Here is a 25,979-nt window from a genome sequence, read left to right as displayed (position 1 = left end):
TTTGTTTCTGAACTGAAGCCAGCACACAAGTGCATCAAACCTTCTGATTGGAGAACAGAAAGACTTGTGCTTATTGAACGCTGCTCCTTTACTCAGTGACCTGATTAAGTCTGAATGATTTCACAAGTTTATCGGTTGTGGTATTCAGCTCAAACTAAGTGAAACAGGAAGTTCAGAGAGAGTGTGCTCGTTGCACGACGCATCGTTGGCCTCACGACGTCCCTCTCTCACCACCTCCAACTTCCCAAGGCAGCTTGAGGCTTCATTAACCAATGAGTGACATCACAGTGTCCATCATTTATGTACAGTGTGTGTACAGAAGACATTTACATTTATTTTGATGCTGAAAAGTCATAATCCTAAAACTTGTAGGATGAAGATATACAGCAGTACTTATTGTACTCAAGACTCATATTTGTGATGTGACGAGATCATAATTTTTGATATCTTAACATTTGCATCGCTTTAATATTGCAGCTGAAGGTGGTTTTAATTACTCTGAGAAGCGTAATACAAACATAAATGGGTGTAACCATGGTGACGCAGCCCATTAGTTTGTTTTTCCTGTGATTTCACACCGTATGTGATGAGCGAGCGGTGGATCTGACTTTGAACAACAGAGTAGCCAAGAGGCATTTTCCTGTTGACTTCCTTATAACGGGAATGTTTTTGAAACAGCAGAACTGGCGTTCATACTTCAGCATTAGTTTGAAGAGTGGGCGTGGTCTGCCTAACAGAATTCTGAAGGTTACAAAAAAGCTCAATTAGGAAAATGAACACAGGGGTTTTTGTTTCATTTCGATTTATTTTTTAAGTCTTTAGGACAAAAGAATGAAAAATAAGAAAGAAAATTTTTAAATCAAAATCAAAACAATTGAAACGTTTCAGCATGAATATTAGACAGTTGAGTTCCAGTATCTGATGGATTCCTCACAAAAATGACTCTAGATTTATTTCAGATTTTTCCAGTCAGAAACTTCCTGTTGTTCATTTTCTACTTTAAACTTACACAAACATAAAGATTACACATTAGGGAGAATAATGAAGGTGCATTAATGAGGAAAAGGGAACCAAAGATATCAATTACTACAACTTAAGCGTCAAAATGTTCATCTCTTATTTTCATTTTGAACTTGAAACACATTAAAAAACAATTATGGAGAATATTAAAGGTTGATTAGAGGTTTACCAGGATGAAAACAGGAATCATTAGGCTGTGTTGTTGTTGCAGCATCAGTCTCTCTACTACAACCTCAGTTTTCACGTGTGCATGCTTTCTGTGCAGGCATGCACACACATCAGTGAAGACACCCAGCAGGACAGCAGGAGCTGGTCTGCAGGTGGGCACAAAGCAGCTTCTAGACACAGAAGCTAACGTATGCAGTTTCAATATCGCCCCACACTGATGTGTAGTGAGGCATGAGCTGACTTCATGGCCTGCCTGATCTAACACTGCTCCATGTCAGTGTGCATGAAACTGATGATGAAACTAGACCAACCCAGTGGTTCCCAAATCTTTATTTCTGTCCCAGTTAAACCTCCACCACGAAACAGACCCAGTCTCCAAAGGCTCCAACAGCATAAAGACAGCCTAGAGGTCCCACAGAGACCACGACCCACTAATGCAAACGTCAACCCTTTAAACAGGTGAGACATCATAAGAGCCAACAACCTTACAGTTGTGATGAAGGGGTAAAGACAGCATACTTTGAAAAACAAGAATATAATTTAAACCAGAAGAAAAAGTAGAGGACCTATGATAGAGCCATGTGGAACTCCACAAACAATGTTTAGCCCCGCCCCCTTCTTCCACTGAAGGTTATTTTTACAGGTTTCAGGTTTTTGATACTCTCAATTACCTTGTTGGTTACTGCATTTCTGTACATGTGTTATGCTATAGAACCCAAAAATATATTTATATCAGATTGTAAACATGTTTATTTCTGTAATGTTAGACAAATAAACAAAGGACTGGCTCACTGGAACCTCATGGGACATTATTAAACTGCAGTGCTGCTTAGTTTGGGAACCACTGGATCAGGATCAGACCAAATAATTTGACCTTTTTTCACATAATTGAGATATTTGGTTGGTAGCAGAGGGGAAAATCACGTTCCCATAAGTTTTGATCAGCCTGAGTCAGTCATGCCTGTTACCATGGTCACTGTGTCACATCAGATTATTCCAGAGCCACAAAGTCTTACTTTATGTGATGGAGTGACAAACCACACGTAGCTCATCTCTCACAACAATTTAGTCAGAGTCACACTTAAAGCAGCTATTTTAACGTTTTTCTTCACTGCTTTCAGACTAAAAATCAATTAAACTTTTCACTGAATGAAAAAGGAGAAACTTCCTTTTGTTCTGAAACATGAGGCAGCGCTGTGTTCAAAGTTCTAACCATCCAACCTAACCTAAAGCCACTGCTGCTATGGTTAACACAAGGTTCGCAAGGGAAGAGTCGCAGCGAGCGTCTGAATGGCGGCAGGAAACAGAAGCTTGCACGCCGCCGTCTGCTCAGGCCGACTCCTGCAGGTAGTAGTAGGTGGCGGCAGACAGCAGCGCGCCGCCCAGCGGGACAAGGACAAAGGCGGCACACCACCTCCACCACCTTGCCGCCTTTGAGCGCTCGTCGTCCACCTCCTCCCTTCTACCCCGCTTCTTGTTCCTCCGCCCTCCTCGCTGCTGCCTCTTCTCGAACGCCTCCAGCTCCTCCTGCACAATAACACAGTTTGAACAGACTCCGACCACATCAATTCAACATCCACCGTCATTAATCACTCGCAGTTATTAGCTTTACATGTTGAAATGAACGTTTGAAAGTCTGAACCTTCTCCAGAGCTAAAAGGTGGTGCAGGTGGAACAGCATGAAACTCACCTGAAGCTTCCTCTGCTCCTCCTCCTGAGCCGCTCTTTGCTCCGCCTCCTTCAGCTAAACACACAAACACACGCAGAGTGTCAGTGTTTGTGTGTCCAGGTGTGAACCACTCAGAGTCTGTACAGGTGTGTGTTTATACCTGGCTGACTTTCTTCTGCTGTTCTCTGCAGATGTCGTCACACTCAACAGCAAACTGAGGCGACAGCGAGCACAGCACCTCCTACACACACACACGCACGTGCACGCACACGCACACACACACACACACACACACACACACACGAACACAGCTAATGTCAGAGTCCTGCAGTGTGGAAATGGTTCAACTTATCCATATTTCATACCAGAGAGTAAATTTGTCTCTGCAGGTGTAAAACAAAAACTCACATTAGAAAAAAAAAAAATCTCTCTCGCTTATTTGAACACACTGAAGTCAGATCACATTACAGAGGGAGAGCCTTCAGTTTTCAGGCCCCTCTTCTGTGGAACCAGCTTCCAGTTTGGATTCAGGAGACAGACACTATCTCTACTTTCAATATTAGGCTTAAAACTTTCCTTTGTCCAGATGACCCTGAATCCTCTACAGCTCCACTGTCGACCCCTCAAACATCCAAATGTGAATGTTTTTACATTTTTAATGTAGGAAATACTGTTGGAAATATGTTGTCAGTAGATTAGAGGTTGTGACTGTTTCCTAAACTGCTGAGAGTGACAGAGTCTTAACTGAACTCGCAATACCAGACACCCTCCTCAAAGTTAAATATAGACAACCAAAACACCCATAACACCACCAGTGAAATCGTCTATCCAACCACGAATCTAATGAGTGATCATTTTTGCTTTTTCTGGGGTAAATTAAACATGAAGGAATCGTTTATAGTATTTCCACTTTAAGTCCCTTTGAAGAAAGTGTTGAATGAGACTTTACTGATGCTCTATCATGACTGATGTCATTAGAAGTAGAGATTCAACCCTTCTGATCCTGACAGATGTCCACAGTTACATTATCATCAACACTTACACTGCACAGGTATTCCTAATAAAGTGGCCACAGTGCAGAGTGCTACTTTTGGTTTTACCTTCTTGATTCTCTTGCAGGGACACCGGAGCTTCACCTTCTGCTGACACGTCTCCTCACACACACCTGGATGGCACACCTGCTTACAGCGATGGCCACAGCTCAGCTGCATGCACACACACGCACACACACACACACGCACACACACACACAGATTAATTGTGGCTGCTGCTGTAGCGAGGCAGAGCAAACTTCAGCTCTGTCCAAGAGAAACATGAAGCAACCGTCGAACAGTGAAATGAAACACTGGCTCCGCCCCCACGGTCGCTTTGATCCTTTCACGGTGGAGGAAACGTCACCACCATCAGTCTTTAGCTCCGAGCAGCTGGACCGCAGCTTGTATCGGACTCTCAGCAATGTCACATAAACTAAAGGCTGAAACTCAAACAAGTTTTTTTGTGGTTTCTTTTTTGTTTTGAAATGATTGTGAAGAGTTTCAACATCTCCAGAGGAGACGAGCCGACTTCTGAATTTATTTCTTTTAACCCGGCGAAGTCCAAGCCAGCGTCTGACGTCTTTGATGCTTAGCAGCACAGAAAACACTGAAGCTTAAGAACCATCAGCTGGAGTTTGTTTTCATGAAAGCGTCACAGACGCCACCTCTGTGCCAGATAGCTCAAGTGTCACCTGGACATTTGTAATGCTGACAGCAGCAGCAGCCACACAGTGACCAACAGTCTGACATGTGCTGGTAGCAATGCAGTGCACAGGGAGGAGCTCAGATCAGGTGATGAAAGTTGTACAGGATGAAGCTTAGATAATAAAATAATGAGGATGATAATTCCTCAGGGAGGCTCATCTCGCATGCTGCAGTCTTATTGGCCTTTACAGGCTCAAAGATGCCGCCCCCCCCCCCCACACACACTGGGTGCACAGACAGAGAGGAAACACTCTTCATAGAGTTCCTAGAAGACCTGATGTGGAGGTAAACTCAAATCCCCATGCTTTAACTTCTGTACGATATGAAAAAAAGAAATGTTCTCTTTTTCTTCTGTAATGATTTATGAAAACACACATCCACTGCTTCAGGACTTCACAGGGTTACACGGATCGACACGCTGAAATAAACACCTGAAGGGTCTTTAGACACTTTATGTTTCTTACTTCACGGGAACATTTTGGGATAAATCATTTTTCAGATCAGCCAACTGAACGGAGAGAAAATCGAACTGAGAGGCTGAAACCTGCAGAAGAAGAGAGTCTAAACACCACAGCGCTGCGGCCGCTCCATGTTTGTTATTCCTGCTGTGTGTGTGCGTGTGTGTGTGTGTGTGTGTGTGTGTCTTGGCTCTTCAGAGCTGAAGTTACAGCTGAATGAAAACAGTGTTCTGACAGAAGGACGCACACGAACCACCGCACTGCTCAAACATTTTACTTCAACTGTGCTTGTGCGTGTTTAAGTCGCAGAATGAAAACACTAAATCACTCCCAGGTGAAAGGAAAGCACGAGAGCGAGACTGTTGGTGTTCAGCTGGCGCCACACGGCTAAAGCGATCAGAGCGATGGCGCTGAGCGGACGGCGTTGTGTTACTTCTGCTGTGTCACTGACGATTATTGACGATTGATAGGAGGAGGGAGAAAAACAGGAGGCGGGAAGAAGAAGAAAAGAGGAAAGGAGCGTAGCAAGAATGGAAAGAGCTGGGACCTCCAGAGCGGTCACACTTCAATGGCACTCAAAGGCTGATAAACTAGTCCCATGATGCACTGGGGCCCTTAGGGAGGACACCACAGATGGAGTGGGGTCGGCGCTCATACCTCTTTGGGACACTGGTTGTTGCAGGAGCTCAGGGCCTCCTTGGTCTGCTCGTCGGCTGCGGTCAGCTTCCTGCAGAGAGCGATCGATCGGTCAGCAGTAACACTGTTAGTTCACACACGTTTTATTAGTGATGAGCTGCTGATCACCCGGAGCTCACAGCAGATAAGGAGCCTCTGTGTTTATGCTGCTGCACAGTGACACTGGCTGAGCGTCGGTACCTGCAGACGGGCTCTGACACACACCTGGAGCAGCGACGCTCTCAGGCTGCCCTCTTGAAAGCCTGCTCACTGACACAGCTTCACTGATCCAGGCCTCACCTGAGCAGCACTCACCTTTGACCTTCGTGTTTCAGACGTGTTAATGTGCAGGCCAGCGGGTCTCAAACACCTTGTCCACACACGTGTTTATATCAACAGAAAACAGCCTCACACACATCGCCGGGCCTTCTTTTCACAGCCTGAATTAGTTTGAAATTGAACCGACTGTTCAGAACGTCTTGTGAAGCTCGATGTCACAGTTAAAAACATCCAGCTGGAACAAGCCTGGACTTGCCTCACGGCACGGTTTGGAAACCACAGCTGGAAGTGAGTTGGGCCCTACAGAAAACAACTTCACACTTGTTCTGTTGTTGTGTTTTGCCCCTCGGGGCCACCGAAGACTCGGGAGAAGTTCCAGATTAGTCGCCAAGTGTCTGAGTATGTGCCAGACTTTAAAAAGGACTTCAGTTTCCTCGTAAACAAACACGCCTCCACTCATACAGACATTATTTTACACATGAAGGTAGGCAAGAGTGCTTCAAATAAATCTCCTATTGACGAATAAGTCAGACCACAGAGTTACAGTCCTGTGCAGGTCTTAAACCACCCCACACTTTGTTGTCAGGTTTAAAGAAGCAATGAAAGGTCTTAAATAATCAGGCCACATCTGATCTTAATGAGCTTAGAGAACTGTAGCACTAGAGCACCTTCGGTGTACACCGGGTGTTTCATCTTTCCTCACTGTGTGTTTGCCACCTCTGTCCATTGAATTATTCATTTCTATTAATCTCCGGCTCTCTCCCTCAGCTTGCCTTCGTCCTCACACCTCTCACAGATGCCCCCCTTCCTGAGTCTGGCTCTGCTGGAGGTTTCATCCTGTTAAAGGCAGTTTTTCCTTCCCAGAAATGTTTCTTATTTGTTAAACCACTGATCTGTAAATCATTCCAGTGCTGCGGCTGCACATAACAGAAAACCTAACAGAAAACCTAACAAAGAACCAAATTTAAATGGCGTCTTTGTTCCCTAAAAAAACAAACACACATCACTCGCTCTCATTCCTTTAGTTGAATCTATGAAAAATGCCAAAGATAAAACAGTTTTACGGACATCAAATGGGATTTTTGTACCAACAAGGTGATTCCCAAAGTGCTATTAGCTGAAAGCTTGGCATATCTCAGCATGCTGCACAGTGTGTCCTTAAAGAAGGAAACTGGACACGTGGAGGACAAAAGAAGAAGTGGCAGACCTAAAAAGCTATCTGCAGCAGCTGGACGGTGTCTGAGCGCGACACAGGGCCTGTCGCTTCCCCTGATCCAGCTCCATGTTTTAATAAATCACTGTCGCACATTTTCTAAGCAAAACAAAGAACGATGGGTGACGCGAGACTTGCTCTTACTCATCATTGCAGTCTGACAGCTGGCTCCCTCTCCATATAAAACACTGATATTACTTCTCTTTAAACGCATTAACATCGACCATCCTGTTAAAGCATTTTTGTTCCTTCTGCTTCAAATTATGCAGCAAGAAGCTCCGCTTTGATTTAAAAAGAGGAAGTTAAGAGAAGAAAAAGCTTCTGATGAGTCTGCCACCTTTACACAGCAGTCGTGACTTTATCGTGCTTTGTTTTGTCATTTCAAACGAGGCCGTTCATGTTTCCAGTCATGCCATCACTCTGCCTTTGTTTACATCATGTAGTGAGTGACTGGTTTTGTTTATTCAGGTATGATAAATCATGTGTTTGTACTGACGTGCACTCCACGTAGAGCAGGCTGATCTTGCAGTGGCACCGCTGGCGGATCATCTGGCTGCAGGGGGGGCAGGCGCCTGGGTGACAGGGGCGGGGGCAGGAGTGAGGGCAGCCGGATGGGCGGGGCTTAGAGCAGCCCTCCTCACACACCTCGCACTGCAGAGAGATGAGATCAGGTGAAGCAACCAGTAGGATTACTGTGAGTAACAAACACCAGAACACTTCACAGTTTCTCACAGGTCGCGGAGTTCCACAGGGCTCTGTTACCGATCCTCTACCTTTTAATTACTAAAATATATACATGCTTGCAAAAGCACAAGGTGCCTCATATTTAACAACTGTACTCTACTATAAATTACCTGTTTAAATTTTAATTGGGCTTACAGATTGTATTATTAAGGCCTGGCTTCTGTAACTGACAGGTGGATGATGACATCAGCTATTTGGAGTCCCCGGACGTGACCTCGGCGCATTGGAGCATTTTTAATGCACTTATCTGACCAATAACATGGCTGCTGTGTTTAACTTTACCAACAGGTGGTTCAAGACGTCTGAGCTCCAGTTTTGGTGAAATTTGAGGATTTATTTGAATATTAGAGCACCAGTTACCAGGTTTCTGTGCGATGGCAGAATCCAATGGGTAGTGTCATAGTGGCTGTTAGTGGAGACTCAAAATTAAACACAATATTTCCAGGATGTTTGTGATCATACTGGATGATGTTCTGTTGGTGACTGTAGCTTTACTAGTGCAAACAAAAACAAGGGGATTTTCAGCCTCTTCCAATAAGATACTGTTACTGATGAAGTCTAAGTGTGAATGTATTGAATGTATTGCTACAAGGTGCCGCCAGCAGCAGCATTACATCCTGTAGTCCAGGTCGTGTTCTCAGTAAAGTACAACATGAATGTTTAACACTTTAACAACAGAGTAACTAAATCTTGTAATAAATTACATTTCAGTCCTGTTGACCTTCATCGGGGACTTGATTGCAATTCCTTGAATGTGTTAGTGGTAACCCAGACAGTGGGACTTACATTTAACTGTAAACATCACCACCGTCAGGCTGCAGCTCCAAGCAGCTCATACCAGACTCAGTGATTTTAACTGTAATGTAAAGGCCTGTTTAACTGCACTCCTTCACCTGCTACACCCGTCGCACAGTCAGGTGATCATAAACGTGTAGTTTGTCACATAAAACAAAACTATAATACATTTCCTGTTGGGAGGTCGTACTCTTGGGTCGCTGTGTATAACCAGCTGCTTACGGCCCTGCTTTTTCGTCACCAGTATCCAGTGTCATTTGAAATACAACTACAGCGCTCCACCAACGCTCGCTGGGTCAGTAGTTTCCTGCTTCACAGTCCAGTGGTGCTCAGTGGTGTGTTTGTTGTTTCCACCTTCAGCAGGACTTTTCTTAGATGTGTGCAAAGGATTCTGTTGGTGCCATCATTCATCATTTCATCAGATTTCATTGACAGACATCTAAACAAGGTCCTTACTGGATTGCTGTTAACCAGATGACACTCTCTGCTGCAGGAGTGGTTGCCGCAGGTCAGAGGTCGTCCGCAGGGTCGCTTGCAGGAGAAACGACCCTGACGATGACACGGCACCGGGCTGACCTGCCGAGCACAAACAGAGTTCAGCGCAGACCCTCCATCATTAGATCTGATGACCTCGTCTGGAGGTGAACGAGCGCCTGTATACGAGTGTGCTGAATACCAAACGACTAAATGAGATGAAACGCAAGAGACTTAAAAGAGCGAGAGAGATACAGAGAAGGACAAAGCAGATGAATAGAAGGAGGAAGGAGTGAATGAGGAAGAGGAGGTCAGAAGGACAAACTAATAATAAACGGCGTTTGGAACGAGGGAACATGATGGAAAGGAAAACATTAAGGAGGGGAAGGACGGTGGGAAAGTAGCACAGATAAAAAGAGGAGTGCAGGGAGGAAGTAATAAATCTACAAAGACAGATACGTGGAGCCTTCGTGCTGGAAACCAGTGTCGATGACCAGAGAGGAAGAAGTGCTGAAAGCGTTAAGCCGCATCATCGTCACTACAGTTTAAAGAAACAGAAGAAGAGTGAAGATGGAGGCTGTGACCAGGCTGGCTCTTACCTCGTGTTCTCCAAAACAGGCCCTGAAAGACAAAAACAAAGACTCACTGCACCGCTCACCTCCACTCACTATTCACACGAGTGTCCTCGTTAGGCTTCAAATGTTTACTGCAACCACTCAAACTCAGCGTCCGCTCGTTTGCAGACGATCAGATACTCAAAGTCTGTGCAGTTTTATGAAATTCTTCCACAATTTGTAGATGCAGTTTATTTCCTCCGATCGGTGACGCTCTGCCTCTATAAGATGCTCTTCTCGTACCCACTCATGTCACTGACCTGCTGCAAAACAACCTGATCGTCTCTAACATCTCAGCTGTTCTCTTTTGCTGGGACGACGTGTTGGTGCCAAATTCACTACAATATTTAGAATATTTTTCATTAGATTTAAATAATAATAATAATAATAATAAGAAGAAGAAAAGGTGTATCTGTTTAAACAAACAACTTGGATATGGTTTTATGATCACAGTATTCTGCTTTTTGTGAGTCCAGACTTCTCGTAAACATTTTTTAGCCGTTTGGGGCTTTTTCCTTTAACTTTGCTTTTTATTTTAACCTTAAACGTATCCACCCGTTGCAGGCATCCATTCACTTCCATTCAGCTGATTTATTTCCATATTTTCCAGTGGACGAAGAGATTGACATTGACCTTAGAAAAGGTCAGAAGCTGGAGCAGCTGGAGGTCGAGGGATGATGAGAGACGTGATGGAGGAAAACAAAAATAAATAAAATCATTGACTTAATTAAATGTAGTTTGGCTTTTTATATACGTCATCTTATTTTGACTTCGTTACTGTTCAATTAGTATTTTAATGGCTGAATTGTTTTATTTGAATGTGCGCTGAAGTCAGAATGGACTTTACTGCATTTATTTTCTTTTATAATGTTTACAGAACATCACGGGGGGTTGGGTTGAAATGTGCTCGGCTGTTGGTTGATTATCTAACGCTTCCTGTTTTTCCGTCGGTGCAGATGAAGACAAAGTGTTGATACACGCTGCTTTGTTTGCAGAGTTGCTCCGATGCTGTTCTTTCCACATTTTAATGAACTTTTATCACATCTTTGCACATTATCCATCGACTTCCATGCATCTAATTCACCTCCATATCTACACTTGCCTCGTCAGTTTTACATCACAGTCCATCACTTCTCTCACATAAAGTCCCTTCGCTCCCATTCTTCCCATTTACTTCCATATTTTCCAGTTGGTCCACAGCATCACTTAGTTTATCTGATACTTTTTTCACACTGTAAAACAACATATCATCACCCATCAATTTAAAATCACCCACTTTCCAGCTGCTCATGCTTTTACTTTCACTTCAAACTTCATCTATTCCGTCCTTTCTTTTGCGAGCATCCTTGTTATTTGTATATTTCCCAGCTGCCTCAGCTTCTGCTCCGTTCATTAACTTTATTCCGGTTAGCGGCTCACATCCTGTCACTACTGTGAAAAACTCCATTTATTCTACTTAATTTCAAACATGTGTCTGTTTTGTTTTTACCGACTTCAATCACTTTTTTAAACGATCATTTACTTTGGCTCATTACGCGCCGACCTCACGTCACCTCAGTCAGTTCGTGTAAACGCTGTGTGATGGTGAAAACAGCTTTTTCACTTCGCTTCTTTCAACTCAATCGACTCCCACCATTCACGGCCGCTTGGTCACATCACACGATCACTTTCTGGCACATTTTTAGAAAACGTGACTCTGCGCGACCCCCGGTTCATTTGTGTTCGCTTTGCCTCGACATGCCGACGCAGAGCCGCGGACGACCGGCTCCAGCAGAAGTTTGACTCAACATCGTGTGTGCGTGTGTGTGTGTCTGTGCGTGTGTGTAGGGGGGATACGGCGGTTCTCACACACCCACACAGATGGCTGATGTTGGTTGTTGGCTGCGTCACTGAGCTGCAGGCAGCTGGCAGGCGGAGTGTTTTTTAATCTCAGGTCTAATGATTCGTGACGGGACCAAAGCACCTCAGTGTGTGTGTGGGTGTGATTTCTGTGTGTGTTTAGGGGTTCTGGGCACCACATGATGAAAACACTTTAATTATTTAAAAGGCCTCCAGCTCCTCGGTTAAGCGTGGTTCGGCGTCTGCAGGGAGCCCGGCGCGTTACATCATGTTTTACATATTCATTGAAATCTAATTTAAGGAAATGTGAAGCACTGTGCGCTCGCCCCGGCACAGAAACACTTTGATTTTCTGGTTCTGCACATGTTCAACGTTCTGAAAAGTAAACCGATCCACGTTTGCTTCTTTGGCGATGCTGATCAGAAACATGTGACCGCGCTTTCTTCACCGCTCTGCAGCAAATGTTTGCCTTTCATGGACATACGGCTCAATCCTAAAAGGAAAAACACTTTTCTGAGACCAGGTTCACATGTTGGCGAGAAGCATGCACTATGAAGCAGGTTCACCGTATCCAGGACATCTTTCTGTTATCGGGGCTCTTTTACTGTGACATGACGCTGGTTGTCAATTACAAACTTCATTTAAAAGAGTTAGCATGTGTGAAATAGAGCGACGTGAATGAAGAGCTGTCGTTAAACAGACTGAAGCACCGGCCAGTAAAGTCCAGCAACCTCCACCAACCAGTCATTCCAACTTTCATTCACAAGGAGATTGACGTCGGGAATATACGCTTTCCTCGAGCGACCGCTGGTTGTCATGGATGCCTGACAGGTCTCTAGGTCTGTGTGATGCTGCTTAGGATAACATAACCAGTTTAAACTTGTACGACATTAAGATGTTTTCAAACACTCTGATGAACAGAAAAAACCAGGGTAAGATTCCTCCTAACCGTCTCTGACCAGCTACAATCTCAGGGATCTTCCAGAAATGGTGATGCTATTTTCCATAGATCTGATTGGTCAGTAGGTGCTGATGTCATACCTGTTAACCTCTTATCTAAAGTACGACCTACACTGGAGCAGGATAGGTGTTAACTCAACAACCACTAATCCTGTTTTGTAGGTGTCTGCAGACTGCTCTGTGTTAGAGCTCACGTCTACCTGCTGCTGTGATCAAGAAGTGTGTGTGTGTGTGTGTGTGTGTGTGTGTGCGCGTGTGCGTGCGTGTGTGCGCGTGTGTGTGTGTGTGTGTGTGTGCGCGCGCATGTGTGTGCGTCTTACGTCGGTAGGGGGACTTGGCATGGCGGGCAGGGCAGAGCCTTCTTGACAAACGCGGGCTCAGACGGCTGCTCCCACGGTCCAGCTAAGTGAACCTAAACCACACGGAGAAAAAACTTGTTGGTGGAGCAACACAAACACTTTGTCCTGTTTTTTTCTCTCTGAGAGGAAACGGGACATTTTCTGCTTTATGGAGCTCGTGATGTTGATAAGATGTTTGACAACGGCGCTCGCAAACACACAGAAGTATGCGCTCGAGTCCACGGCATCCAGATCTGAATAAAAAGTACTTCAGCATCAGCTTTAAGCACCAAAACTCTGAGAACATCTGCAGATTATTAAAGACGCACTCAGATTTATGAATTATATTTCATACTAACCATCTAAACCACGATACACGTGCAGTGTCACACAAAGTGAAACTTCCTGCTAAATCTGACTGTATAAGAAACAGGAAATGGAAGTAATAAAGTATTTAGTTACTTTCCAGTAAAGCAGTCGTTGTTTTTTATTCGTTTAATTCACTTTATTCACTTTTAAAGCTCTGAAATGATTCTGGTGATTGATTCTATTTAACACAAAGAATCTGGAAAATAAAATAGTCTCAGCGCTTTCAGAGTAAAAGCATCTGAAGCCACAGCTGCTGCCTGCACCTCAGTGTTTGGTGGTTTTGTCGGAGGTCAGCAGGCTGTGCATCATTTTCCTCTCTTATCACACAGCCTGGGATCAGCACAGATCCCAGAGAAACAAGAGGACCTGAGGTGGTCCTTTACCTGCTGGGACTTGACCAGCACCACGTCGTGGCAGGGCTGCGGGCAGGTGTGGCTGCAGCTGGGCAGCGGCAGCAGGCAGGGCTGCTTGCAGGGGGGGCAGGTGCCGGGGTGGCAGCGGTGAGCCTCTCGGGTCGGGTGGTGGCAGGACGGAGGACACCTGAGGACAGCAGAAGAAAGTTTAGTGAGACCTTTCTGATTCCTGCTTTTCTTCTCTGCCCGTAGCCAAAGCCAACAGGAGCAGCTCATTACGGGTCAACGATCGGCCTCGTTACAGCAGAGCACGACGAATAAGGGAGTAAAAACAATTAAAACTCAGTTAAAGCATAACCGGCTGTGGCTCTCAGGCACGTTTTAATCAAAGCTCTCAGGAGACGTTGCATAACTGCAGAACTGTTATTTAAGACTGCAGGAAAACATAGGAGTGCTGCGCTTTTAACCTCCTCACTGCAGGTTTGCCCTCAGGATCTAAAGCACAGGTGTGTGTGTGTGTGTGTGTGTGTGTGTGTGTGTGTGTGTGTGTGTGTGTGTGTGTGGGGTTACCTGCAGGCCTCCTTGCAGCGAGGTGGTTTGGTGGTCCTCTCGCGGCCACAGGGGACGACAAGGACCGTCGAGCCGCACGTGCACCGGACCTCCACCGACTCTGGACACGGATAACAGCTGCCTGAGTCAGAGAGGGTGACATTAAAGGGCAAATTCACTCATTTTCAGATAAACCGGGGGGAACGTGATCATCAGTAACAGAGTTTATCATATCCTCCTATTACAAATCCTCCACTGAGCTGAGCAGACCGCCCACCTGTAAGCCACACAGATATAAGCGAGGCTGCCATATCGCGGCATCGGCCCCTCTGGCCGTCACCAGTAGGCGGCAGGTGAAGTGTCTGAGCCGGGGCTCGTAGATATATATATCTTCTTCCACTCGATGATTACAGAAAGCATTCCCTCATCCGGTTTTGTCTAATATGTTTAGTAATATTACTACAAACACATTCATGACAAACACGAGTCTTTCCTGTTCAGCAATCAGATAAACTGCTGCTGCTCTGTGAGACGTTGGCAGGTCTGCCTGCACGGCGTCAGTCGACACTCACTGCTGTGAAGACTTCCATTAAAATAACACACCGAATGTTTGGCAACAGACAGGACTGAGTGGGAGACTCGTGTCTCACAGCTTGTGCAGATAAAGCCTGAACAGCAGATGCTTTTCCTTCTAAAGGAGAGACGTCCAAACCAGGAGCTCTGCTTATTTTAGACTGTGGGGCAGGAGAACATCTGTAGTGCCATCGATGGACAAAGTAATGTAGGCTGAACTTAAAGGGGACATCCTCTTGGGCTGCAGCTGGTGGTGCTAGTTTTGTTCTGCACTGGAAGCTCGAAGTTTGCTCGGGCTGATGTGAAGAGGTTAGAACAGGTTCATGAGCCGATCAGAGGCCGCAGAGTGGAACAAAGACAACCAGCTGCAGTCCAAGGCTGAGTTCCTCTGCAGGATGAGAGACTCAACCAACCAGCTGAATCTGGTTACCTGCGTCTTCCTGGGAGAGCCCAGACATCCTGCTGTCACCACGTGCAGCTGATGGATACAAACGCAGGTCAACCAGAGAAACCATCAGCCTGGAACAGACGGCAACCCCTCACTTCCCCTCTGCGCCTCTCTTGACTTTTTCAAGATCTCGACACACATGAAGATCTAAACTTGCAACTCCACCCAAACCACGAGCACCACTCAACCCTTTAGCAGCCAAGAACCTCGGAGGTGCATTCCAGCCGGTTTGACTTTGACGTAAACTATCCAAGTGCAGGTCAGAGGTCACTGCTTGATGACCTTTGCCCCTACCAAATGAAGGTCCCGAGAGCACCGAACAAAACCGGCTGTCCTGAAATATCCTGAAACCAGGGCAGCGTGGTGGAGTCCTGCAGTCCAGCAAGGAGGCAGCCGATTATGTCGGCCTGTTATTTACTTGTTGCAAAGAAATCAGCAATTAAAATCTCTGCAGAGGAAAAACTTTAATCACTGACTGAAGAAAACATGTCCTCCCCTAACACCACAAACAGGATCCACATCTGTGGGAAACAACGTTCCCACTGAAGTGATGTTAAAAAGTAAACACAGGGTGGGGTGGTTTTATAGTTTCCATAGTTACACCAGTCACGATATCAAAGTTCACCTCTGCAGGTCAAAATATACCGAGTGAGGGGACACACACACACACACACCCACACACACACACACACAAGTGGCAGCTGTTATCTGTGTGGCAATGCGTTGGCAGTGCTGCAACCTTCTCCCTGCTCCCTCTTGAAAGGTCAGAGCAGCCAATCAGCACGCAATCACACCAATAAATTGACTTTAATCTATTCAGCCAATCAAGAGGCGGATGGATGAATAAATTATCTGTTATCGCCCAATCAGGGAACAATAGACGCAGGAAGCTGTCTGTTATTCAGACACAGACACACACAGAGCTGAATGTTTGGGAGAAAGTTGACCTCTGTTTCCTGCTGATCGTCATTAATTCCCTTTATCAAGGACTCGAGAGAGAGTGTGTGTTTTCTCCTGTGCTATCAGCTGGAAGAAATGTCAGCGCACACACACACACACACACACACACACACACACACACACACACACACACACACACACACACACACACACACACACACACACACACAGTCTCTTAAGTAGGCCAGAACTTCTCGGTTTGACCTCTCACCTTCATCCAGCTGTGAATCCTTCAACACTTCACAGCCTATCTGACAGACAGGAATGTGATGTGACGTGTGTGTTGAGAAGTTTCAGGTCCGTCCACGTCTGCTCAGAGACTCAAACTTTCTTTACTGCTGGCCCCTAAACGTGTTTGTTTCTGCTGTGACGTTTAACACAGGTAGTCTGACTGCTGGAGCCTCCGGTGGACACGAGAGGAGCTGCAGCTGTTATCACCTATGAACCTGAGCCTGTTACCAAACGAATGATCATCACTGATCCATTCATTCCAACTGATTTGAATGCCGCTGTGATTCTGCACGTAAACTAAATGTAATCAGATTACTTACCTTGGTGACAGACTGAGGGACACTTGTGGTTCCGACAGCCCAGGGTTCGGCCGCAGCTTTGGTCGCAGGGGGGACAGTTACCGGGGCAACACTGAAACACAAAGCATCGTGGGAAACAGGTTTATCTCTGAGGCACTTCTTCTTCTACTTCTTTAATACAGGCGACCGCAGCTCGTCCTGCTCTGCTGTTTGGCGCCAAAATCATCAAACATGTGCAACAGACGTCATCGCGTCGTGTTATTTCACACAGCTACGAGTAACTCTGTTCACACAGGACTAACAGAGGTGGAGGGCGGATGCAGGCTCGTCTGGGTTCTGCACCCTAAAGGTCATCTCACGAGAGAAAGCGCCGGCCCCCGCCACCCTGCAGCCTCCGTCAGGTGATAAGGAGCTTTTATTATGGAAATGGAACTTCCTGTGATTTAATGTATCAAAGGTCGTATGAGCTCCGCCCCCAAATGTTCCAGATTAATAACAGTTATATTAATCAGCCGACTACTTTGTACTTGCTGTCTACACTCTGTTAGTCATGAAGCGTGTGGACTCAGTGTTTATTTGATCAGGTTAACGTCACGGCCGCTCCTCTGCAGGGAGCCGGGACTTTAAGAACCGGCCGTTTTGAGCTCTGCACATTGAAGAAGCTGCAGGTTTCTGACTGCCTCGGTGAGTTCAGATGTAACTGGGACTCCCACGTAGCTGGACTGGAGTTTGGCACAATCCATTTTTCCAGCTTTAAAATCCTGTAAATGTCACGTCTCCACTGAGAAAGAGATTTTCACGCTGACGTTATAAACGCTCTGCTGGGTCAGACGGAGTAGAGGGGTCTCAGGTGGCAGACACCAGCTGCTGCTAACCATCTTCCACAGCTTCATAAACATCTCTTACTTCTACGAACACGCTGTTGAACTACACAAAGAGCGACTGTGGGCTTTCAGAGCGGGGCTCACTGCTGAGAAGCAAACAGATGAAGTAGATTTATGAGATAAAACGAGGAGTTTGATGGGAAAATGAAAGCTAACGAGACCGTTTTATAAAAGAGCTGGTGCAATAACATTTACGGTGCCAGAATAAAAAGGGAAAATCTGCAGCTGTTTGGGCTTCATTAAGTATTTAAATGCTGTTGGTACCAAACAACAGGCTGAGCCACAGGATGAGACAGCGAACATTAAAATGACTGAAAGCGCCCATTTACATCGGAGCAGGTTGGCCCCACGGGTCTGACAGCGGGCGGATTATTAAACCTCATCATGTCACATGTCAGACGTGGCGTCAGACAACCTTTTCCTATCAGATTAAACTGATCCGATGCCATCAGGGTGACATTTACGCCACAAAAACGAGACATCGTTGCCGTCACGATCAAAGCGAGACAGCGGGACGAAAGCGTGGGGTTCCCTCTGCGAGTGGGTCCTTCAGTCACTGCTCAGACGTTTCATCAACCCTGCGTTGAGCTCGCCTTCGCTCTCTCCGAGACCTTTAATCCACCAGAGAAGAGGAAGGCGGAGGTATGAAGGGTCTTATGTGTGTCATTATGCAACCAGCCTCCCCGCAGCTGATGGAAAATCATTTATTTAACACCGAGAAGATAACAACTCCAGAGGCTCCAGATGTTTCACTGCAGGAACCATCAGAGGATTTGGTGGAACATTAATGTGATCACACTCAGAGTGGAACAAATCTGAGACACTACACACTGAGTGGGCGATCCACACACACACACACACGTCCTCTGGGTCTAACTGTTCCTGCCTGCTGCATCGCTTCCTCACTATTCTGATTCCCACCTGTGCAGACTCACAGTTTGTACCCTAGAGGCCATGTGTAGGAGTTTTACTGGTGACGTGATGATTTCTTTGTGCAGCTCTGCTTGTTTTGTGGTATAAATCAAGTGTACCTGCTTTCTTTATAGCCGTGCTGTTTCACTGCTTCATAAAAACTCAAATTCGCTGAGTTCAGTTGATCTGGAGCCAAGATGAAAGCTCCAAGGCTCAGCTTCCCACATACGGATTAAATCCAGGACCACAAACCTTAAAGAAAGTTTTATTTTATCCTGGGAGTCGATCCAGTCGTGTGTGGGAACCTGCTGAAAGGTTTCTGTAGGTGAACCAGGAGGATTACTAACAGTGTGTACTGTGGCTGCAGCTCTCTGTCTCCCTCTGCTGGTTACTGTGCCGCTCTGCTCGCCTTCATTTGAATTGTTTCATCCACATTAATGACTAAAATAATCCTGATTATCTTTTTTTTTTCAATAATCTAGAAGCCCAGACTTCACAAATGTGATGCTAACCAGTGAGAGCCGAAACAGGTGAAGCATCTCCTGCAGCCAGGTGTGAGTTCGTGCAGACTGATAGCTTCTAATGAGAACGTGGACTGACCTTCCTCCTGCACTGGTGTCTCTGACAGTTCCTGGTTTTGGGACACTTGGAGTCGCACAGGTATTCTTTATGACACGGCATCTGCTTCCTGTATCGGCCACACCTGCACTCCTTCTCCACCTCCTGCAGAGACACAGAGCAGGGCTCAGCGTGTGTGTGTCTGTGTGTGATCAGTGTGTGTGTGATCAGTGTGTGTGTGTCAGAGACCTGTCTGCAGGTTTCGCAGCTCCCTCGGTGACACCTCATTGAACAGGTGTGCTTCAAACATGCCAGACGGCGATCGCACGTGTCGCCGCATGGCTGCACTTCCTCTGTACACGGCAGAGACGACTCTACACACACACACACACACACACACACACACACACACACACACACACACACACACACTTAGAAAACAGTAGCATGGAGTGGAAACCTGTGTGTGTTTGCGGGAGCACTCACTGGTCTTTCCGCATGGACACGTCCTGCTGATGGAGCGAGGACATGGAGGACAGTCGCCATCGCAGCACACCTCCTCACAGGTGTGGTTCCCACAGGAGAGCGGAGCGCCGCACACCTGCGACAGACAGACAGGTGAGTGAGAGGAGGCGGGGCTTCCTGCTCTCAGAATAAAACTAAACACATCAGACGAACCACACCGTCTCCACAGCTTTAATGACTCATGTTACACTTTCTGACCCAGCGAGCAAAGACCACACAGAACATCTCGTCTGGAACATCTGCAGATTCTGGCAATAAACAATCACAAATCCAGCTGTGCGCTGCTGCTGACACACTGCAAACACACCTGCTGGCAGGTCCAGCGGGGGCTGGCGCAGGGCCTCTCTGCCTTCTCTCTGCCGCACACACACTTCTGAACGCTGACTCTGGGACAGGGCGCGCACTCTGACACACACAGGAGAGGGGGGGGCTTTCAGGCGGGCATTTTGGACAGCTCACTCGGGACTGTGTTGAGTCACAGTGAAGCTTCACACATGACTCCGTGTGTGTGTGAGAGACTGTGTGTGTACCTGTGTGACACGGCTGTGAACACTTGTGCTGTTTGCAGAGCAACAACTTTCCACACGGCTGCTGACACGACCAGGCCTGCAGAGAGAACACACAGTGAGCATGTCACCAACACCCACAGCACGCTGTAAACCTGCAGACGGCGAGGCTCACCTTGTTGCTACAGCGACGGGGGAGGGGCTGTGCTTTGCCACACAGACAAGACACCGACACCATCTTTGGACATGGAGGGCAGGGGCCTGAAACACACAGCTTTAGGAACATTTCCACACTCCCAGCTCAGAGCAGTTTGTGTGATGTGTCTACTGAGGATGCAAAACTGTAAACCTGCTCGTCCTCTGGGGACGAAGCCCAGTTTTTAAGGATTTCCAGGATAACTCCATTTATCCTCTCTGTGTGTGTGTGTGTGTGTGTGTGTGTGTGTGTGTGTGTGTGTGTGTGTGTGTGTGTGTGTGTGTGGTTACCGGGGTGACAGAGCAGCAGGCAGGTGTGTCCACAGGCAGGTTTGAGCTCCTTCTGACAGATGGAGCCGCACGAGTGAGGAACCAGCCACGGATCAGCTGGAGGATCCTGAAGCTTCCCACAGTAACACGTGTACCTGAACACACCACAAAAAAGCTTTTAAACTCTGAAGTTTACAGCCAACATTTATTTTTTTTAATTCAGCGCCTTCAACACACCGACCTGTACCATGTGATGTGTTTAAAACTTCCCACAGTCCGATTAGTGATTATTTACTGAGATAAAAGATTAAGGACAGAAAATCCTCAGCTGGGAAGAACCCAGTCAGCAGAAACACAAAGAGACACAGGTGAGACATGCTTAAACTTTTAAAGTGACTGAAACTAAACTGAAAACCTAAATTCAAAAGACAATAAAATGAATCCATGACAAATAATTACAAAAAAACTATATGTAATATAAATTAAGCATTTCTAACAGTAAATACTGAGATTGAAGCACAAACAGCATGAAACTACAGTAAGTGTGGAGTGTGGCTCCCCCTGCTGGAGAGCAGCAGCACAGCCGCGTTGTGTGAAGCTGGACAGCGTTCACATGAGATACAACAAAGTGATGCACATTTGCTCTTTCTCTCCAACCTATGGGGCGATAAACACTGCAGCAGGTGGCAAGTTACAGACACTTCACTCGTCAGAGCTCACGTCCAAATAACCTCCCACAACTGGAGCTCAGACTCCTAAATGGCCCGTTGTTATAATTAACAACACATTACAAAAAGCTCCAAAAGGCACCAACAGCACGAACAACAGCAGCCACCTGTCAGTCAAAGAGGCCACGCCCCCAACAACAACAACAACTTCCAGCCTTAATATAGTTTAAACTGAAACAAGTGAACCAAAACATCTTTGTGTCAGAATGTCAAGATGTTTATCTGTGCTGTAAAGCTGGAAACGTTAACATGGGCCTGAGTGAACAGAGTGTATTTCAGTGGTTCAGTGTTCAGCCATACAATCTGTTAAACAGCTTACTGCTCTCTGTCTGCTTCAAGATGGATTTAACTCGGAACTTTGATTAAACACAGGAAACAAAAAAAAATCAATAAAATAAAAAAAAAAAATCAATAAAAAAAAAAAGAGTACAAGTTATAAAATCGTTTCCAGAAAGAACTGAAAACTGAATAAAACAGAAGACTGTGGAAAGACAAACCGATACTGAGGATACAGGAACACTAAGCAGCATCACCTCACAATGATCGCATGAAGGTTCTGTGGGGATTTTGACATTAATAGATTCAACGACCGTGTAACACCTCCAGCAGGGACAAAGTGTTGAATGAACGTCAGATATTTGAAAGAGTCAAACCTTAAAACCTAAGAATTTAAAAGTCTGTGTTCATATTCTTGGAGCCTGTTAGGAGTCGGTGGGGCAAGCTCTCACTAATACTTTCAATAAAACAACATTTCACATTTATATTTAACACATTTGAGTCAAAATATCAAATATCTGTACTTTAGCCATATTTGCTTCAGCCTGTGGGGATGAAACATGAACTCAAGCACTCACTCTCCACAGGCTGACATGTTACAATATCCAACTTTACAGCCAGGAAAGCTGTTCATACCCCCTTTATAACAGCTGTACAGCCGAAACAACCTGCAGAAGCTTCACAGAGTGTTCGTGGAGTTCCACAGGGCTCTATTATTGGTCCTCTACTTTTTAAAAAACTCACCTCTTTAAATTGTATTAAGGCTTAAAGTTTGCATTATTATTGGTGTGTTTTATTTTAATGACACAGGCAGCTATAGCTGTTAGGTAACTGGAGCCCATGATTTGAACCTTTGCACTGTGTTTGTGCTGTTTTAATGCAATTATCTGACCACATTATCGCTTAATGTTTGTTTTTAATGCTACTTGATTATGTTACTGTTAAAGTGAATTTGCAGAGTGGATTTAGCACTGAGCGTGGCCTGTGGTAACTCTAAAGGGCGGGTCGATAAAACTGGGCACACAGGATAAAGAAATCAAACGTACCTGTTGGGGGTGGCACTGGGTGGATACTCTGCACGGCACTTTGGACTGAGGGGAGACAATCAGACGCATTAACTGATGATTATTTCCTTACAACCGCCCAATCTCAAAGTGAGATTTTTTATTAACTAACAAATGAAACATTAGAAAACACGAGTCCATTATACAGACAAGTTTAGCTAGTAAACAGAAACCACAAAGAGGGAAACCAAAAAAACCCAACTATTTCCAACAATCAATTTTAAACACAAATGTAACACAGAACTTTTCTCTGGTTAGACAGCTTTATCAGTGTGATTTTACCAGCTTATCAGTAATTAGTTCCATTTAAAATGATGTAATTGTACTGAAGATTCACCCTCATGCCAAATAATATTTAACCCTCGCCCATGTTTATGGATTTATCACGTTGGGCTATAGTGGTAGTGGAAGGGCTTTTGTTCCTCACCAGGGCCACGGGTGCTGCTTCTGACCAAAGTCTTCATCGGTGACTGAGGAGACGAGGAAGACCGAGTCTTTGGCCCACTTCTGGATACAGGGCAGGTGGAAGAGGGAGAAACAGCTGGAGCAGCTCCACACCTGGACGCACACACCAGATATCAGAGTTCAGTCTAAAGTGGTCTCCCTCTCTGGTCCTTTTAATATTTATAAGACTTTAAAACAAACTGTGTAAAGAGCACATCACATTACAACCAGCCAATCACACAAATTCACAGGTTTGTAGAAATACTGGAAAAAGTCACTACAAGCTGAGACTCATGGGCAATGTAGTATTATCTACTAGTAGTGGTTGACTAGAGAAGGAAATAAGTGATGAAAGCAAACAGTCTCCAGGGTCAAAAATAGTTCACTAACTTTTACACAGAGGATGTCTGAGAAATTATCAAAGAAACATCTTGAAGTGACCAAAATGACCCCAGACACCTCTCCAAGATATTTACTTTTTCCAACTACTTACTTAAACCTTTTACATAAATACAATCAAGAAGTAAAAACTAAAGAGAAAAAGACAAGATGGAACAATTCTTTTTAAAAAGCACAAAAACCTGAGATCCACATGATTACAATGCTTCTGACTTTCTGTGAGATCTGCTTCTATGAATGTGACAAAAGGAGAAAATCGGCCTCAAGCTGTCGTTAAATGTTCTTCAGAAACCAGAGAGGTGACGTCAGATCAGTGAAGCTGAATCAACACACAGCAGGAGATCAAAGTGTGTGTGCACGTGTCTCACCGCCTGTGTCCTCTTCACCGAGGCGATGCAGATCAGACAGGTGAGCGCTCCGGACTGAAACAGGTCGCTGACGTACTGACCGGTCCTCTGCAGGCCAGTGGCATCCCCGCCTACACACACACACACACACACACACACACGCACGCACGCACGCACAGGGAGTGAGCGGGAATACCACAACATCTGCGCAGCTTCATATCAGGCTCACCTTACTGTCTTCAAACATCTGCACACCCGGTAAAAACACTGGTAAAACAATCAATTTAACCAGTTGATCTTCACAGTGGTGTTGCCACGGCAATGCCTGGCTGCTCACCTGTCTGGTCGGTGTAGGTGGTGAAGGCGGACGCCAGGATCTTCCCTCTCTTTCCTTCCTTGTGGTCTCCATCATCGATGCTGTTGTCGTCTTCATCATCAGAGGAGGAGCTGAAGTGGCTCTCGACCAATCGCTGAGCAGCAGCCTGGTTGGATTTCCTGATCTCCTCAAACTTGGATTGGACAGCCAAACCTGAGGACCACAGGGAAGAATTAATAAACTCACACCAGCCACACAGCCGACAGGGGTGGTTCATGGAGCGTTTCATCACCATGCGGAGGTTCAGGCGTAGAGCCCGTCTTCGTCCTGACTCCTCTTCCCGTAGCAGTGCCTGGCCTCTCTCTCTCCCTCTGCAGGGGTCGCGACCTTTCAACCTGAGCCTCCTGACTCCGGCCACGCCCGCGGCCCTGCTGTCGCCAGGCGGGCTCCATGGCAACTGCCTCTTGCCTCTACAGAGAGCAACATATGTGAGAAATGATTGAAAGAAGGATTCACAGTTTATCAATTTACCCACAATGCACCTGAGATTTTCTCAGTACTACAACTCAGCCTCCACCAGGATTTACTCTGAGGGTGCAAATACTGGATGGCTTCATCAAATCCTCAAAAGTTATTTTTTGGACACAAACAATGAGCTGGGGCTGAGGTGAGAACTTTTCACTGATCTGCCTGACTTTGTATGGATGCAGCAGCACAAGAGTTTCCTCTGTACCATCAAACACACACCAATACTCCAATACTGCATTTTATCAAGGATACATCAACAAGCTTAGAAAACGAGTAGAAAATCCAATGAAAACACTGCAGCAGTAAAAACAGAAGTTCTGAGAGGTCTCTGGTGTAGACATAGAATGAGAGCATTGATATATGTACAATTTTCAACTATTACAGTACTTTTGGCCTTGCATGCATTTAACCAGGTATCACCTCTCTCAGGAACTTTAGGAGTTCAGCTTTGAGCCCGACGTCTGCAGATGTTGCCACTCATTCATGTTTATCTGTCTCTGCAGCAGCAGCGTGCCTTTGTTAGTGGATTTAATGCTGCAGAGGTGAATTAGCAGATTTTTGGCTGGACCCTGGTTTGCGCATTAGGGCACGTTTCCACGCAGCAGAGGGGTTTTATACGTGATTCAGAGCTGCCTCAGCCTCACCGGAGGCTCTGCGCAGCCTCAGCTTGCCCTCCTCAGGTGCTCACAGCTGCCTGACAGCTTTACCTGACACCTGGCTGGGTCTTTAGCGGTTACCTGACTACCCCAGCTGTCCCGCTGAGTCACAGCGACACGAAGCCGGACTGTGTCTCTCTCCGCCCGTGCACCTGACCGCTGCACCTGAGCACGTACACCGCAACACGTTTACACCGCGCATGCTCACGTTAAAGGCCAAATTCACTTCAAAAGTGCTGCTAGCCGGCTAGCTGCAGCAACCCAACTGCCATTCAAACTCCAAGAAAAACCAGGCGGAAACAAGCGTCACTTCCGGTAAACAACATTCACCAAACTCTAATTATCCACACAAGCTTCCGGAATGTTAATATTTAACTCCAAAGACAATCAGAAAACCTCATTTAATGAGCAGTTATGAGCTAAACACACCTCAACACTCAGCACAGTGGAGCCAGGTGCCTGATTGTCATGCGTAGTGCAACGCGGTGCATGCCGGTTCTTGTAGTTCTCACAACCAAACGTCGTCTGTTTAGCGATTTATCCAGGAGTAAAACTACATATCCCACAACCTCACACACACGTGTACGCAAACGCACACACATAC

At 45.9% G+C, this 25,979-nt stretch overlaps 1 protein-coding gene across 3 annotated transcripts; it reads right to left on the bottom strand.

Moving 5' to 3' along the window:
• Positions 1–922: 922 nt before the first annotated feature.
• Positions 923–25,870, bottom strand: nfxl1 (nuclear transcription factor, X-box binding-like 1). 3 transcript variants are annotated; one of them, XM_026163429.1, is made up of 25 exons: positions 25,805–25,870; positions 24,484–24,661; positions 24,213–24,404; positions 23,897–24,006; positions 23,113–23,243; positions 22,668–22,712; positions 20,639–20,772; positions 20,328–20,413; positions 20,177–20,252; positions 19,954–20,051; positions 19,608–19,722; positions 19,371–19,495; positions 19,164–19,286; positions 16,789–16,879; positions 14,278–14,398; positions 13,738–13,894; positions 12,968–13,059; positions 9,834–9,855; positions 9,217–9,336; positions 7,718–7,872; positions 5,712–5,781; positions 3,958–4,062; positions 3,018–3,098; positions 2,879–2,932; positions 923–2,715 (listed from the first exon to the last, which is right to left on the bottom strand). In XM_026163429.1, exons 2-25 carry the CDS (start codon positions 24,641–24,643, stop codon positions 2,518–2,520), a joined length of 2,661 nt encoding a protein of 886 aa, XP_026019214.1. In that variant the 5' UTR covers positions 24,644–24,661; positions 25,805–25,870; the 3' UTR covers positions 923–2,517. The 3 variants fall into 3 exon arrangements, with proteins under 3 accessions (XP_026019214.1, XP_026019216.1, XP_026019215.1); XM_026163431.1 differs by lacking the exon at positions 25,805–25,870 and adding an exon at positions 25,457–25,731; XM_026163430.1 differs by lacking the exon at positions 25,805–25,870 and adding an exon at positions 25,140–25,446.
• Positions 25,871–25,979: the final 109 nt, after the last annotated feature.

The sequence above is a fragment of the Astatotilapia calliptera genome, chromosome 3, assembly GCF_900246225.1.
Source record: "Astatotilapia calliptera chromosome 3, fAstCal1.2, whole genome shotgun sequence".
Classification (NCBI taxonomy): Eukaryota; Metazoa; Chordata; class Actinopteri; order Cichliformes; family Cichlidae; genus Astatotilapia; species Astatotilapia calliptera.
Note: the sequence above shows the minus strand (reverse complement) of the source record. Positions and strands in the feature narration are given on the sequence as shown.

What these genes read in the sequence shown, in the direction of transcription:
- nfxl1 (XM_026163429.1), bottom strand. Translation starts at nt 24,643, where the DNA reads ATGGAGCCCGCCTGGCGACAGCAGGGCCGCGGGCGTGGCCGGAGTCAG. An exon ending in AAGCAGCACCCGTGGCCCTG is followed by an intron (nt 22,713 to 23,112) that starts GTGAGGAACAAA and finishes GTCTCCCCTCAG; the next exon opens with TCCAAAGTGCCGTGCAGAGT. An exon ending in CCTGCTGCTCTGTCACCCCG is followed by an intron (nt 20,414 to 20,638) that starts GTAACCACACAC and finishes TGTGTGTTTCAG; the next exon opens with GCCCCTGCCCTCCATGTCCA.